The following is a 16,914-nucleotide window of genomic DNA, read 5'->3' on the forward strand; positions in this document are numbered from 1 at the left end:
CAGGAGTCTCTGTTGTAGAACTGGAGAATGACTTTCGCACGACAGAGATTTCTGTTGTACAAACTACAGAATGTACCATCCCCTTAAGGATAATCCTGTCGTATTTTCTGTTCTGTTTTTTGGCTGGGTTGCGTTAGCAATCTACAAAAAAGCTTAAATTGTAGACAGCCCTCACTACTGCGTACACTGTTTTACAATACTTTGGTGGACCCTGTTGGTATATTTAATAAAGGTGGGCTACCTTGGCCATCGCTGTAATTCAGAAGATCCTTGTGACCGTGAAGCTCTTTCGGAACCTTAGCTTCCAAAAGAGTTTGGATTACGTCCGGACGTGCCAGCTGCGGAGCAAAGAAAACAATCGCCGTATGAATAAAATAAAAAAAAACTTTCGTTGGCGGGTAGTAAAAATAATTTTCTTTATAATTGCGGCACTGGAAATTTACACCAAATGTGACTCCTAGTGAACGTTAGGGGATAAAACAAGTTTTTAGGGATAAAATTCAAAACCGGAATATTCGCAAAAAATGGGTGCAAACTCTTTAGGTTGTCATCTCGTCTGACGTATACCTGAACTGATCATGCAATAAAATAAAGACGTTCTAGCAAAAACAGTCATAGTTACTTAAAAAAACAAAAAATAAAACTGGAACAGTACTGTTGTTCTGGTCGGTTGTATAATAAACCGTTCTAACTGTGCTGAATACATACAAAATAACAGGTAGTTTGGCGGGAATGGTACTACGTTCCATTTGTCATGTCCATAATGGCCATGTCCGCGAGAGCAATGTCTACTTGCCACCCGTTGCTTCATCGTCACCACTGGTTGATACTCAAGCTGGTACTTGCGACAGCCCGCTTAGGTTGATTTTATTTACCTTATTCAAACCATGGTTAGAATGTGGCTCTGATAGAAGCTGAACAATACTGATACTTTTGTACCCATTGGTGGATAAGCGTTTTGTGATTAGTCATACATTAATATAAACCCGTTGAGGTGTTAGCATTCCATGTCTGGTGTCAAACTGAGTACGACCTCCCTAAACAGCAACGGTTACATATTCCCTTCCATCACTGTGATTTGTAAGATTTCTGCATCCTTGAATAACCAGAAGGTATCTCTTTGCTAACATAATTTTAGACACGCACATATGAAAAGTGTATCCCGTGAGTTCAAAAGAGCGTACACTGGGATCCTTAGCACGCAGTGCTACTATGGGCCTGGCTCTATACGTGAGCACCGTCATTGGTTCCGCGCCAAACGTTGACTCCAGAAGTTCCATGAGAGGCACGAGTCCCTTGATTCCGGAGAAGAACTCTGCGCGTAGAAGTAGAAAGAAGATGTAAGCAAAGCCATCCTGGAGCCAAAACTTCGCTTTAAACTAAGGCAGGTACAGACCATAACATGTCCGCCGTCGCAGTGGAATTTGGCAAAATATTTTAGAGCTGATAGCCTTTCTTGCTCTACTTAGAAGAAAAAAAACTTGTCGGTCTTTTGTCTGTGTTCTTGTCTGCGCGTCCCTAGATTCAGACATACTTGCCAACTACTAAATCGGGAGACACATTTCACGCTTGAAAACATCTTGGAACAAAAAGAAAACATTAAGCATATTTGACGGAAAACCTAAGCACGTAACTGGTAGTGGTAGTGCTTTTTCAATTAACTACATGTCTGTGTGATATTATTCATAGAAAATAAAAAGACATACGAATGGGGAACAACGTTCCGACGAAAATACAACAAGGGCTCGTGCCGAGCTTTGGTCACGTGGCGGGATTTCACGCCCAAAAGTTACGAAAATTTCCAATAGATCCCCGTGAGCAGTGTAACGGGATAAAATTGAATTGTCTTGATTTTTACACCACCCTGCTTGCTTATCGTGGGAGGAGCGAGGCGGGAAGGATAAAAGCATGAGAGAGCGGTGCACAAAAAAGACAGTCATTTACGTGGCAAGGGCGACAGAAGACTATCGCCTTTCGACGACATGTGTTGTCGAGTGAGCAGGTACGGTGCCGTCTTTCCCACCATGCGCACGTTTTCTCGATTCGGTAATACATAGCAGGATGAAACTGTCACCAAGGCAAAGAACATTTATAATATTGCGCGAAGGTATAAATACAGTGTTTTAATACACACCCAGTAGTATTATAATGCAACTTAAAATTACGGAGCAATCATTTATTCGGAAATTAGCCTTACGGATTATACGCTGGAAGCATCCTAGAAAACACGCTTCAATACTACTCCAAAAACGTGTTCGGGGATACCTTTCTTGAGTCATCTAATTCATAAGGAGTTTCGCAAAAAAAGTTCCACTGGTGAGTAATGCTGTGTTCCATTTCGATAAATACACAATTTTCCCTCAAACGTATCTTATCTGGCTAGTGCGGTAATTTAAATTTAATAAATAGGCACTCAAATAAATTAGTCAATGCATTTTTCTACAGCTTCAGCTAGAGTACTCAATATTGCCGCCAACCATACATTGGGTTTGTTTATTTGTGTTTTGCTTTTACCGCCCGGCTGCGCCGGTCTGTATTATCTCTGCGCCAAGGGAAGCGCGTGTTAAATTCTTTCTTTCTGTGCCGCATGTGTTATCTGTTGTGATAGGGAGAGCATTCCGATCTAACGTGAACAGCCCAGAATAATCTTCTTGGATCTACTATGTTCTCGATGCGAATCGACGTTTCGAGAACCACGCGCGCCAAAAGATAAAAAGCCTGCAGTGCGGACGCCGGGGCATTCGATTCGACGACACTCGCCTGTGAAAGTCACTTTGTTGACCGCTGCTTCGCCGCCTCTGTATTCTTTTGAGTTGTTAGGGGAGCACAAGTTCGCTCCAATAAACGTGTTTCTCATTCAACACCACTGCATCGTCCCTGTCTTCGTGACATCTGGTGGAGGTGCTGGGTACGCACCCTTCATGCCCACTACAACCTCGAAAAGCCGCCAAGCCAGTCCAACAAGAGCCAGCCCCCGCCTGCAAGATTTACCGCCCGAGTTCGGTCTTCTGCCAGAAGGGCCCAAGAGAAGGAACGCTGCAACCAACACCATGGTGCAAGAAACAACGTCGCCAATCATCCTGCAGCAGCCCCGAGAACCGCCATCGTTCCGGGGAGCCCCCGCTGAAGACCCCGAAGAATGGTTGGAGAAGTTGGAGCGAGTCCGCATCTTCAACAGGTGGGACGATGAAGAAACGTTCCGGCATGTCTTCTTTTACTTAGAAGATGCTGCTCGAACTTGGTTCGAGAACCATGAGAGCTCTTTGACCGACTGGACTCAATTCAAGAGGGAGTTCCTTAAGACCTTCACTACCGTGGTGAGAAAAGAGCGAGCTGCGCTTTTGCTTGAAACTCGAACGCAGCACCCCAACGAAGGAGTCGTGATTTTCGTTGAGGAAATGAAGCGACTTTTTCGTCGTGCGGACCCTGAAATGACCGAGGAAAAGAAGCTCAGGTTTCTAATGCGAGGAGTGAAGCAAGAGCTTTTTGCTTGTCTAGTCCGTAACCCTCCGAAGACAGTGGCCGAATTCGCGTCTGAGGCGGCCGCGATGGAGAAGACGCTAGAAATTCGAACCAGGCAGTACGACCGCCCTGTCAACGCGCTGTTCTCGGAGACCATCGGTGCTGCAAATGGAAGCTCCGATACATTGCGAGAGACCATCCGAGCAGTGGTCAGGGAGGAGCTTCGGAAGCTTTTTCCAACGACGCCGCAACCTCAAGTGGCTTCCCTGACCGACGTAATCCGAGAAGAAGTCCAAAACGCACTGGGAACTTCTACGCCGTCGGAAGCACCCCGCGAACCACAAGCCATGACCTACTCCTCGGCTGTTCTTCAACCCCGCCCTGCTCCAACCCGTCGTCAAGAGGCTGAGCCATACCGCCGTCCAACGCCGCCCGCCCGACGCCCTGTAGACCAATACCAGACGCCAAGGAAGACCGACGTGTGGCGAACGCCCGATAATCGCCCGCTGTGCTACCACTGCGGAGAGGCCGACCACATCTACCGTCGCTGTCCCTACAAGAGGCTCGGTTTGCGAGGGTTCTCCGTCGACGCCCCACGCCCCCGATACGGCCAGCGCCCTGCTGAGATCGAAGAATACCTCTCCAACACCAACCGAGGACCAGCCCGCTTCAACCGTTCACCGTCGCCCTACCCGTCTCAGTCACCAAACCGCCGCAGCACTGCTGACTTCTCACGTGGAAGTTCCCCCAGCCCACGCGGGGGAAACTAAAAGCAGCAACTTCGGGAGGTAAAGTTGCACAACGGCGGAAAAATGAAAACCCTCCAACGACGCAGCGACTCGCTGACGACCATCATTCACGACATGCCCTCATCCCGACGACCCGACCTAGCCCTAACGAGACTCCTGAACACGACGACAGCTACACGGCGCGACGCGTACCCGACCTGACCAAGACGTCCGTTGAGAAGACGACGACAACGACGATGCACAGTGCCCGACCATCAACACGTACAAGCAGAGATACGACGCCCCGACGAACCCGCAACTCGAGGACGACTGCATCTGACGTCAAGGTGTCCATCGACGGCTTTGACGTAGTCGCCCTCGTAGACACGGGAGCGGACTATTCGGTAATGAGCGGACCATTTGCGTCTAAACTGAAGAAAGTTATGACCAGATGGGACGGTCCGCACATACGCACAGCAGGAGGCCACCTCGTGACGCCAAGTGGAACGTGCACATCGCGCGTCACCATAGACGGCACAACGTACCCTGCGGCGTTCGTCGTTCTGCCTAACTGCTCCCGCGACGTGATTCTCGGAATGGACTTTTTGACGGACAACGGCGCAATAATTGATCTGCAGACCAAGTCGATAACATTTTCCTCCAATCACTCCACGACGCCGCAGCCGAACCCCGATCACCGTGCTGCTGTCAGGATCGCCGACGATCACATCACCCTGCCACCCCGCGCAAGCTTGATGATCGCCGTCTACTGTGAGGATGCTGCTTCTGACATCGATGCTATCGTAGAGAGTGATCGAAGGTTGCTTCTCGACCGCGGTGTCTCCGTCGCAAGAGGCATTGCGCACTTTAAGCAACGCCAATCTCACGTTTTGGTCACTAATTTCACCGAAGAGTACCAGCATTTAAACAAGGGAGCTGCAATTGCGTTCCTCGAAGAAACGCAAGAAGCAAGTGATGTGATCGCAGTCGCCGACTTTGAACGCACACCCGTAGAAACATTCAAGCTCCCGCAGCAATTCGACGTGAATCCGGCGCTACCGCAAGAACAACGGAAAAAATTATTGGCTTTGCTGCGTCGCTATAGCGAATGTTTTTCGTCGAGCGCAAAACTACGTCAGACCCCTCTAGCGAAGCACCGAATAATAACCGAAGATGGAGCCCGACCTACCCGACAGTCACCGTACCGCGTCTCTTCACACGAACGGGAAGCCATCCGGACTCAAGTCGACGACATGCTGAGCGATGACATTATACAGCCATCGAAAAGCCCCTGGGCTGCGCCCGTCGTACTCGTAAAGAAAAAAGACGGCACATTAAGGTTTTGCGTTGACTACCGGCGACTGAACAAAATCACGAAAAAGGACGTGTACCCCCTCCCCCGAATCGACGACGCCCTCGACCACCTCTGCCACGCGAAGTACTTCTCATCGATGGACCTGAAGACCGGCTACTGGCAAATTGAAGTGGACGAGAGAGACCGAGAGAAGACTGCATTTATAACCCCAGACGGCCTATACGAGTTCAAGGTGATGCCGTTTGGGCTGTGCACAGCACCAGCGACGTTTCAAAGAGTCATGGACACTGTGCTAGCTGGCCTTAAGTGGCACACCTGCCTCGTATACCTCGACGACGTAGTGGTATTCGCCCGAACTTTCGACGAACACCTTGCAAGGTTGGAGTCTGTACTCGAGGCCATTCGTACGTCGGGGTTGACGCTGAAGCCTGAAAAGTGCCGTTTCGCATACGGGGAACTCAAGTTCTTGGGCCACGTCGTCAACGCCGCGGGAGTCCTACCTGACCCGGCAAAAACTTCAGCCATTGCGAACTTCCCAAGGCCAAAAGACAAGAAGGGCGTGCGGAGATTTCTCGGGCTGTGCGCATACTACCGGCGCTTCGTCGCAAACTTCGCACGCATTGCAGAGCCACTCACGCGCTTGACGAAAGATAGCACCCCTTTCAGCTGGGAAAACGACCAAGAAAAAGCATTCGGCGAGCTGCAAAAACGCCTGCAAAGCCCGCCCGTGCTCGCTCATTTCGACGGAAATGCCGAAACGGAAATGCATACGGACGCCAGTGATATAGGCTTGGGTGCCGTCCTTATCCAAAAGCAAAGCGGCTGCGAAAGGGTAATCGCCTATGCTAGCCGTGGTCTGTCGAAGGAGGAGAAAAACTATTCTGCCTCTGAGAAAGAGTGCCTGGCTATTATATGGGCGATTTCAAAATTTCGCCCATACGTGTATGGAAGGCCATTCAAGGTTGTAACAGACCACCATGCGCTGTGTTGGCTCGCCAATTTGAAGGACCCCTCTGGCCGTCTTGGGCGGTGGAGCTTGCGCCTGCAGGAGTTCGACGTTACAGTCGTTTATAAATCCGGCAGGAAACACTCCGACGCCGACTGCCTGTCCCGCGCCCCCGTCGACCCACCACCACAAGACTCTGATGAAGACAGCGCGTTCTTCGGGATCGTGACGGAGAGCGACCTAGCCGCCCAGCAGCGTGCCGACCCCGACTTACGCGTCATAATCGAGTACCTCGAGGGATGCAACGTTGCCGTTCCTAGGACCTTCAAACGCAGTTTACCAGCATTCAGCCTGAGAAACTCCGTCCTTGTGAAGAAGAATTTCAGCCCCGGAACAAGAGCGAATTACCTTCTCGTCATCCCCGCGGACCTTCGTGACGAAATTTTGGAAGCGTGCCACGACGACCCGTCTTCCGGACATCTGGGCACAGCCCGCACTATCGGAAAAATCAAGGCGAGGTACTACTGGCCCGGCCTTACCTCTGACGTCACCCACTACGTCCGGAGCTGCCGTGACTGCCAGCGACGAAAAACGCCGCCGACAAGACCCGCCGGACTTCTGCAACCGATCGCCGTCCCATCGAGACCATTTCAACAGATTGGAATGGACCTTTTAGGCCCGTTCCCTACGTCACGATCACAGAACAAGTGGATTGTCGTAGCGACAGACTACATGACGCGCTACGCAGAGACCGCCGCTCTTCCGAGGGGGACTGCACAAGAAGTGGCGAAGTTCTTTATAAGCCAGGTTGTGCTGCGACATGGAGCCCCGGAAGTCCTAATCACAGACCGCGGAACGGCATTTACTGCGGAGCTGATGCAAGGAGTATTACGCTACAGCAACACGGATCACCGAAGAACGACGGCGTACCACCCCCAAACGAACGGACTAACAGAACGTCTGAACAAGACAATCGCAGATATGCTGTCAATGTACGTTGACGTTGAACATAAGACTTGGGACGAAGTGCTCCCGTATGTCACGTTTGCGTACAACACGGCTATCCAGGAGACGACACAGCTGACGCCGTTCGAGCTTGTCTACGGTAGAAGGCCGACTACGATGCTCGACGCCATGCTTCCGCACGTAGAAGACGACGACCTCAACGCCGACGTCCACGGATATCTTCAACGTGCGGAGGAGGCCCGCCAGCTCGCTCGAGTTCGTATAACGGACCAGCAGCTGGTGGATGCGGGCCGCTACAACCTCCGACGCCGAGACGCCGAGTACCAACCAGGGGATCGTGTGTGGGTTTGGACTCCCATCCGACGACGCGGACTCAGTGAGAAGCTCCTGCGAAGGTATTTCGGACCCTACCAGATTCTACGACGTGTTGGCCAACTTACCTACGAAGTGATCCCCGATGGTGACTCCGGCACATCACGACGACGCACGCGGCCTGAAGTCGTCCACGTGGTTCGCTTAAAACCTTTCTACGGACGATGACGAACTTTTATTTTCATTTGTTCGGACTGTCGCTTATGTTAGCATCGGGTCGATGCACTCTTAGAGGGGGGGGTAATGCCGCCAACCATACATTGGGTTTGTTTATTTGTGTTTTGCTTTTACCGCCCGGCTGCGCCGGTCTGTATTATCTCTGCGCCAAGGGAAGCGCGTGTTAAATTCTTTCTTTCTGTGCCGCATGTGTTATCTGTTGTGATAGGGAGAGCATTCCGATCTAACGTGAACAGCCCAGAATAATCTTCTTGGATCTACTATGTTCTCGATGCGAATCGACGTTTCGAGAACCACGCGCGCCAAAAGATAAAAAGCCTGCAGTGCGGACGCCGGGGCATTCGATTCGACGACACTCGCCTGTGAAAGTCACTTTGTTGACCGCTGCTTCGCCGCCTCTGTATTCTTTTGAGTTGTTAGGGGAGCACAAGTTCGCTCCAATAAACGTGTTTCTCATTCAACACCACTGCATCGTCCCTGTCTTCGTGACAATATCCTGCTGAGTTTCTACGCAGAAAAATAAAGTACTTAAAGTGAGAGTAAGAACCCCGACATTAACGTACAACACTTTGCGCGAATTAGAGTTGGTTTTGTAATTACCTAAGACCCAACTATGTTTTTCGTGGTACACATTCAAACTACAATTTTCTTCAACAGCAATATTAGGACCAGCAGCAAGTGAATTTTGTTTAGTGACCCAGCGAAGTACGTTCTACCAACAGGCTTCTCCCCACAGCACTACAGTGTTTCCCATGTTCAAGTTACACCAGTTTGAAGACACGAGGAAAGGATGTCTGCATTTATTCAACTTTTGATAGTAAAAATGTAAAAGTCGCCATCGTAGACGCCTTGCAATTCTACCAGGGAACCCTTCAAACTTAAGTGTCATATCTATACTCAAGAACAGCAAAAAAAAAAAAACAATCGAAAAGCGCAGTTGCAACCCAGCGCCATTAATTTCAAGTCACGTGTACAGAAAACCCATGAGGCCGTTATTATCTCAGCAAAGGCAAAAAGACTTGAAGCTGATCGAGGTACCCAAAATATAACGTGATTTAGGCAGTTTTTTTTCTGGCTAAGCAAAAAATATACCAAGGGTCTAGCTGGGAACAAATAAATTTTCGTTACAATTTGACCAAACGGTACAAAAAAGGCCTTCGTTTTTACTTTTCTCGCTGCAAGGTCTGTCTTTAAAGTTCTGTGTTCGAGACAAGTTGTTGTTTTTTGGTTATTTATTGGAACTAAGCATAATTTTTTGTGCCATGAAACACAGTGCAACCCTTTCTTGGTCTCTCGAGAAGGCTAGCCTTTACCCACTTTCTTCGAAGCACCATTTCAGAGAAGTGCATCATTGCAGCCCACTTTTTAGTCAAGAGTTTTGCGTTCGCCAGTCTTTCTCAACGTGATTAAGGTGAGGTAATTTCTTTCCTTCATCAGTTACTGCAGACCTTTTTCTTCGAACCTAGACACACCTATACTTCCTTCATCCTGGCCCTCTACATGAACCGGGACAACGCATAACATTTCAGCAGGTATTCTATGGAGCATCACGCGTAATAACATGTGTTCCGGGGTCGATGACACTTCCGCATACTAGGCATTATAAATCACTGCTTTGATTCTTTTTCCTGCCTGTGCATTGTTTTTGTAACACAGTGTGTCTTCTTTTTGGTTGATAAGTGAGACAACAAAGCACGCATGTCACACTTTTTCCATCGGTTCCACGCGAGACGCTACAAATTTTGAAGGGCACGGTGCACTGCCCGTACGCTTCCTTCCCGGAAGTTTTAGGCTTTTAATTTCCGAGTCACTTTAGTCGGCACGCTTCGTGCTTATCGCCGCCGCGATTCTATAATGTAGCACCATGTGTCATGCTCTACAGTTTACAATGGATGTGGACCAAAGGTTCCATCTCGTATCGCTATATTTGTCGCATAATGCCATTAGAATCACTCACGGCCAACTCTTTGGTAGAAATTCTCCACCACATTGAGCAGCAGGGAACGGGCCGAGGCGAAGTACTCGTCGTTCGGCTTGTGCTGCACGTCGAGGTAGAGACCGCAAGCAGTCTCGGCAACCAAGTCAAAGGCGAGCGGGGCCAAGAGGCGGAAGACGTCCGCCTCGCCATCAGCGGCCTCTCTGCAGCGGGTCTCCAGCAAGTTGAGGAAGCGATCCACTGCTTCGCTCATTCCGGGCACCATCTGCCATGTTGAAACGAATCACGTGATTCCATATTGTAGAATAGGATGTAGAAACGTGTTCTAATGGACGGTAGCAGATAAACCTAAGATTTTTAGTGCCAACTGGGCGTGGCCACCGTTCGCGGTGTCGCCACAGTAATAGCTACATAGCCACGGCAGCTACGCAAGGTTTACTTGAGAAGCAAGGAGATCACAACTTGACGGATCCCATAGATAGCGAGGAATGCACGAAAATGAAAGCAGTGGCGAGTGCGTCGCAAAATACATGAAGTGACGAGAAGTGTTCCACGTGATGAACACCTGGTAAAGCTTGCCACGGGTGTCGACATTGACAATAATGAGTGGTCAGGGCGGCAGCCAGCTAACAAGACCATTGTTGCTTTAGCCACGGTCAACGTGAAAGGATTAGCGATGGTGAAAGGATGAGCGACGGTCAACGTAAACTTGAAATAATTCACGGCAGCGCATTTTAGAGCAGAACGCCGTTCTTCAAATGGATTACTGGGGAATTCCGGGTGATTGCGGGAGCCACAGGGGGAGAACAAAATGGAAAAGCAAACGGTAGCGCTAGATGGACAGGGAACGTCAGGTGAGTGGCCACAGCCGCCAAAAGGGAGCTGTCGAAGTTATTGATTATCATCTGTTTCGGCAATTTCGAATCGTGTCCTTCCGTTAGAAACGTCTCACTACACAGAAGTTGTTAGGTGTCCTTCGAAGGGTAAAGGATGGCCTACCATTGTGACGGATACTCCGGTAAATACACGTGCATACGTCGACACAGCAGCCATATATTTTGTCGTCCTTAGTCTTTGATATTTCATCCAATTTATTGTAATCCACCTCCATTCAGCTTTATCCACATTATTCATCTTAATCCACGTTAATACCCCATGGTACACTTTTGTCCATGTGAGTGCTCCCGTAATCCCCCTTAACACCACTGTAATCCGGCTCAATCAATACTATCTATGTGAACTTATTTTAAGCTATTTGAAACGGACTACATTTTAACATTTTAAAACTCTCAATGCCTGAAGCATAGTCAACCAATACATCCAGTACTTCAAATATGGGTCGCAATGTACCGCAACAAAATATTACTGCTCTGTGCCCTGCAGATAAGTTAGAAAGTTGCTCAAAAGATTTTTGAGAATTTTTTCTCTTTCCTGGTCTTGGTGTTCCTTACGCAATTACCGCCACGAAGCGGCTGTTTTCCGGCTTTATTTCATTTGAAGCAACCAACGCGTTCCATAGCCACTTCCAAAAAGAATGTCACAAAAGAAAAGCAGAAACGGAAGGCGTATCTGTTGCGACGAGAAAATCATGCAGGACCGCTCTGTGCTGGCGATAACTATAGCGTTCGCAACGCGAAGGAAAGATTGAAACCGTTTCTAGGAGGTGTTGCAGAGTTTCATTAATTTGCCTAATCTCCACCCTTGCACATCCTAATCACCCTTAATTACCCTACTTCACCGTCATCCCACCTTATTAATTGCTACTGTCAACTACTAATGAATCATTATTCATCCTAATTCATTTGATCCACCACGAAATCGTTATTAATCCTTACAATAAATCACAATGCCACAATTAGTTAACCTTGCCAATCAATATTCACCTCTAATACCTTGGCGGCATGCTTTGATTAACTCCTGGCTCCCCTTCGTTCACTTTGGTTTTTGCATGCACAGCCAACTTATAGCGAACGTGGTTTTAACGAAATTCGCGCTATAAAGAACAAATCTTCGTTTCCCGTTACCATTTGTACGCATACATTTTAGGTTCAAATACCGAAAAACGGATACAACGAACTGATTGCCGCTTCCCGATCTGTTTGTTATATGGGGGCGAGATTGTATTCGTGTCGATTCTGGGGTCATTCAAGGCCAACCTTCCACAGAGGCGTATATTACTTTCGGAACTAATAAAAACTGAACAGATGTGGTTTATAATAGAGGTAGGGGAAAGTCGTTGGGAGAAGCTTTTGTAGCGTTTTCTTCATTTCCCTGGTTGAGTATAAGGAACTTGGCTTACAGGTCGCAGTTTTGACGCCGTGAACGCCATGGAGGTCGAGCGCCTTGCGAATTTCCATTGGTAGCCCTTGGAGAAGGTGACGTTGTCGCGAATCACTTTGTTCTGTGCCAACATTCGCCATATTTCCTGTTGCCGGGCAGTGAGAAGAAATGGTAAAGGACATTTGAGCACGCGTTACATTGTGTCTCATGCTCGTAGGTTTTCAGGGAAACAAAACAAATATTGAGACATCCAGAACTTGAAAATGGGTGGCAAGTGAATTTTTTAGTGCACAATATCTAGGCGGCATATAGTTTACTCGAAAGATATAAGCTAAGTTTTTTTCTTGAGCGTCTACAGAGGCTATACCTAAGAAAGACAGTCACGCCCACAGTTTATTTGGACTCTAGTGATTTTGCAAATGCTACCTACATCTCTGATCTACTCGAAATGCAAATCGCCGTGTTAAGAGGCATAAGATTAAGGCCTAAGTGATGTTTAAATTTTCCAAATGGTGTTTACTTTTAACTGAACTGCTCGGGATGCATTTTCGAGCGAGTGATAAGTATGAGGTGGTAGTCGTAATTAAGCTTTGAGCGGCTTCTGACTCTGGTTGTGACCGCACGTTAATAGCACTCATATTGGACGTTCGTCTTACAAAGCCTCTATTGAACGCTTCGCGCTTCAAAGACACGTGCAACCACGGGAGTTTTTTTTTGCAGACTTGGAAAATATATAGACAACTAGCCTTATAAGTGTGGCTTAACAAGAATGAACGGCGAATGGGACACCCTTAGTGGTGGACGTACGAAGCCCGCACGAACTTTTGAAACTTTCGCGCAACTGTCCATTCCCAGCTACTAAAGTTTCTTGTCCTTTGTTTTGCCAAGGATAATTTTACAGCTGGTGCCAAAGACAACTTTGTAGGGTCGACTTCACCCCTGAGAGTAATTTGCTAGCAGGTATTACTAAACATTACGCTACGCATTCAGCAGCAAGGTCTCAGTTTCCTTTGCAATGTCCCCTTACACAAAACTTCACTGCTTTCAATCGAGAAGGTGGGGCCAGTTTGTAGCTGTGTGCGCCGCTAGAAAAAATCTTTCGTCGTTTTTCTTTTTACTTTTTTAGAGAAAAGCGGTCAATAACTGCGAGTTGACAAATAGTTGTACTAACCCCTCTTTCTGTAAACAGTCCGAAGTCTTCAACAAAGACGCGTCGCAGAAGCTCCAAGTCTTTCACCATGAGGAAGGGAGCGTCTCCGTTAAAAAACCTGCGTTTGCCGATAACAAATTCTTCAGATAATATTTAACAGCATGAAGTGCTTTGTTATATTACTTCAATTCGCAGTATTTGTACTCCTGACATAGCAGTATATGAACATTTGGAGGCACTAAAAGCTCGTTAATTTGAACTGCAAGGGTACGGAACCTCAATTTTAATTAACGAAAGTTCGAACTAACGATGAATCAACTACAAATGATCTACAATGTGATTGTAGAACAATATAACATGCACGCAACTGGATGCTCGAAAAAGGCCGCGAGCGGAAGGCCTGCCTTTTGCATCGTATAAACCTGGGGATTGCATCAGGTTCGCCTGCGGTACCTTTGTGCAAACGGTCTCTCTGCACCCTGGCAGCCCTCCTGACCTAAAACGCTGGGTGCATGGACCATTTCACCGACAACTCCTGAACTTTGTACACGAAACTAACTCGTTCGTGTTTCTGTAAATTCATCCATCTCTAATGCCGCAGGGCAAACTTTGAAAAAAAAAAAAAAACTGTGGTTGATTCCTCTGTCATATGAGTCGGTAAAGCACGAAAGTGAAATGTGCAGCGAAATCTGCAGATTTCGGACGGAGCATGATTTGCGGGATGGCGGCTGTCTTGTCGGTGTGCTTAGCGAGCGAAGTCCTGCTAGCGGGTCGCTTCAGGAAAAGTGCGAACACTTCGGTCCTGTACAGTTGCGTGTACGGCAGACGGTTGCGTTGCGACAAGCTCAGCTTGAGGAACGCGAGAGTAAAAATTTGTAGCTTGACCTTGAAAGTACTGTTGGTGCGTGGCCATCTCCACCAGCTCAACGCAAAGTACTGGAGGCGTTGTTCGACTATCTCGGCGAGATTGGCGTGATTGCAGTGATTTAGTGTTTAGAAGACAGACTTTTTAATCCCACTACTCACAAACTGGACGTCATTTTTTTATTGTTCGGTCTTCTTTTATTTCTTCTCTGTCTTCTTCTTTCTTGTGCCCTGTAATCTATGGGGCCTTTTCATTCCCCCTCCTCCTTCCCCAGTCGAGTAGTATGTCGGTGTCGAAATTCTGGCAAACATCTCGGCTTTCTCTTCTAATAAAGAGCCTTCTCTGTCTCTCTCTCTCTCTCGCTTAAACCGTGCACGCTCGAACTCGTTCCGCTACCCGCTGGCGTTTCTCTTCGCATCAAATCAGTCGGCGTTCGCGCCATTCGCACGTCGGCGTAGCTACGACGCAGCTCACGCCAACTATCGGCGCTGTTAGCATCGTGATGCACTACTTCGCTTAACCTCTCCTAGATGACAGCACCATCTGCGTCAATGAACCTTTCCTGGCGTTTTTTTTTGTGTTCTTTGTGCTGGCGTTATTTCTGTGTTGGATACGACGTCATCGAAATCTGTGTACCCGGAAACACAGCACTTTCGTGTTAAAAAAAGGGCCCATCTCCCCGCGAGGGGGACTCGAGTAAATGCGTCGCATAGGGGGTGGGTGTATTGCGTTAACGTTTAGTGTTTGGGGAGTTGGTGGTAGTGAATGCGTTGTATCAGCAGCTTCTTGACGTAGTTTGAATGAGTCAAGGATATAAGGCGCGTTCGTAGCCTTTCATTCTGTGTCAGTTTTGTGGCGCAGTGGGAAGAGCACCATGTACCTCGCGTTCCGCCCACAGGTAGTGAATGCGTTGTATCAGCAGCTTCTTGACGTAATTTGAATGAGTCAAGGACATAAGGCGGGTTCGTAGCCTTCTATTCTGTGTCGGCTTTGTGGCGCAGTGGGTAGAGCACCTTGTACCTTGCGTTCCGCCCTCAGGGTCGTGGGATCGAAACCGGGCGCCGGTAAGGATTATTTTTTATATAGTGTAGGGGGAGGGGTGCGGACCTGTTGTTGAGAGCGAGGAGGGTAGCGTGATGCGGGAGAGGAGGAGTGGGGGAGAGGGCGCACCTGGAACGGCTGTTGCGGACGCCGAGGCACGCCAACGCCGGGTGACATCGTGAGTTAAAGAAATGCTCTGGATTTAAAACTGAAGAAGACGCTGGGGGCATTCCATTGTGTAAGTACACCCGAGCGATCGCCGCACTGGGGCACTGGCGCTTCGTCAGTCACCTCCTCGTGGTCACTGGCAGAGACAGGTTCCACGCTTCTGACCCCACAAATGACGCTATCTGTCAGCACGCCCCATACCCTGAACTCGCGTCTGCATCGGCGTTGTCGTAAGGAAACTTCTTTTAAACATCTGCCAGGGGGGTGTTACATTGCTTCTACGTGACTTAATTTCTATCTCCGTTGTGCTCGCCCTTCTGAAGCAGACTCAGCTTCGTGTGTAGGCAGCGGGGCCATTTTTCAGGTCAGGCGGCAGGCTCCCAGGTGCCGGCGTGGTGGCGCGTAGTTCGAATTATTAGTGGCGAAGGCCCCTCACGTTTGAATTGATTGATTGATTGTAGGGTTTAACGCGCCGACGCAACGCAGGCGATGAGGCGCGCCGTAGTGGAGGGCTCCGGATTAATTGTGACCACCTGGGGATCTTTAACGTGCGCCGAAATCTCGTACACACGGGCGTTTTTGCTTTTCGCCTCCATCAGAAAAGCGGCCGCCGCGGCCGGGAATCGAGCCGGCGACCTCGTGCTCAGCAGCGCAACGCCTTAGCCACTGAGCTACCGCGGCGGGTCCTCACGTTTGAATTAACGGGCATTACAATACATGGGCTAATATGGGGACTTGGCCGTACGAAATTTTATTGTTCGAATTATTCATAAATTCAAATTATTGAAGTTCTAATTACCGAGCTTTGATTGTATTTGTTTCGTGTTAGGCTAGCATCGGGCGCATTCATTTTACTGGTAACGGGCAACATAAACACAAGGGAATCATAAGTAATTCTAGTAAACATGCCGCTAAACACACTTTCAAAGATTGCAAAATATTTAAAAAAACGAAGCACTTATAAATTCTGGTCGAGGGCAGATTGAAATCTTGAGAAGGATATTAGGAGCATAATAAGAGTGGAATAGCTGCATTTGTTCTGTATATTGAAGTACAGAGCTTAAAGCTATATAAATTTATTGTACTGATATTGTAGTGTATTGTATGGTATTAAATATTTCATTGTATACATATCGTATTATATTGTATGCAACGAAATATTATATTATATTGTATTACATTGTATTGTACCTCCTATTGTGTAAAGTTATTGTGCACTTCCGCAGTTTACATACGCTGAAGGAGCTACAGCAGCCTCACTCAGAACCTTGGACGAAAACTTTGTCGGACCAATGAGCGTGGGTAACAAGATTTCTAGGCATCCAATTAGAGGTCCAAGAACCGCGTCGTGAATCATGGAACAAATTGAGGACGAAGACATTCTAGCAAAAATGAAGCAAAGTGGGGTTGGGGTGATAAATGTAATGCGAATCACTGCCAACAGGCCGATTATTCGCGTAACAGAATGGCGGCCAAGGGGTGAGAAATGGAACACTTGATTGCAGATA

The 16,914-nt window shown here is 48.1% G+C and overlaps 1 protein-coding gene across 1 annotated transcript in view; it reads right to left on the reverse strand.

The window, feature by feature from the left end:
* LOC144138331 (cytochrome P450 3A24-like) overlaps positions 1-16,914 on the reverse strand; it is a 50,814-nt gene that overhangs the window by 22,228 nt on the left and 11,672 nt on the right. Inside the window, exons 4-8 of the mRNA XM_077670560.1 lie at positions 13,354-13,450; positions 12,202-12,327; positions 9,924-10,167; positions 1,185-1,315; positions 242-338 (exon numbers count right to left, since the gene is read on the reverse strand). Coding sequence (XP_077526686.1) covers positions 242-338; positions 1,185-1,315; positions 9,924-10,167; positions 12,202-12,327; positions 13,354-13,450 — 695 coding nt within the window. The remainder of the gene's footprint in view (positions 1-241; positions 339-1,184; positions 1,316-9,923; positions 10,168-12,201; positions 12,328-13,353; positions 13,451-16,914) is intronic.

Source organism: Haemaphysalis longicornis, unplaced genomic scaffold (genome assembly GCF_048455015.1).
Source record: "Haemaphysalis longicornis isolate Haplotype H1 unplaced genomic scaffold, Haemaphysalis longicornis Haplotype H1 scaffold_5, whole genome shotgun sequence".
NCBI classification, from domain to species: Eukaryota; Metazoa; Arthropoda; class Arachnida; order Ixodida; family Ixodidae; genus Haemaphysalis; species Haemaphysalis longicornis.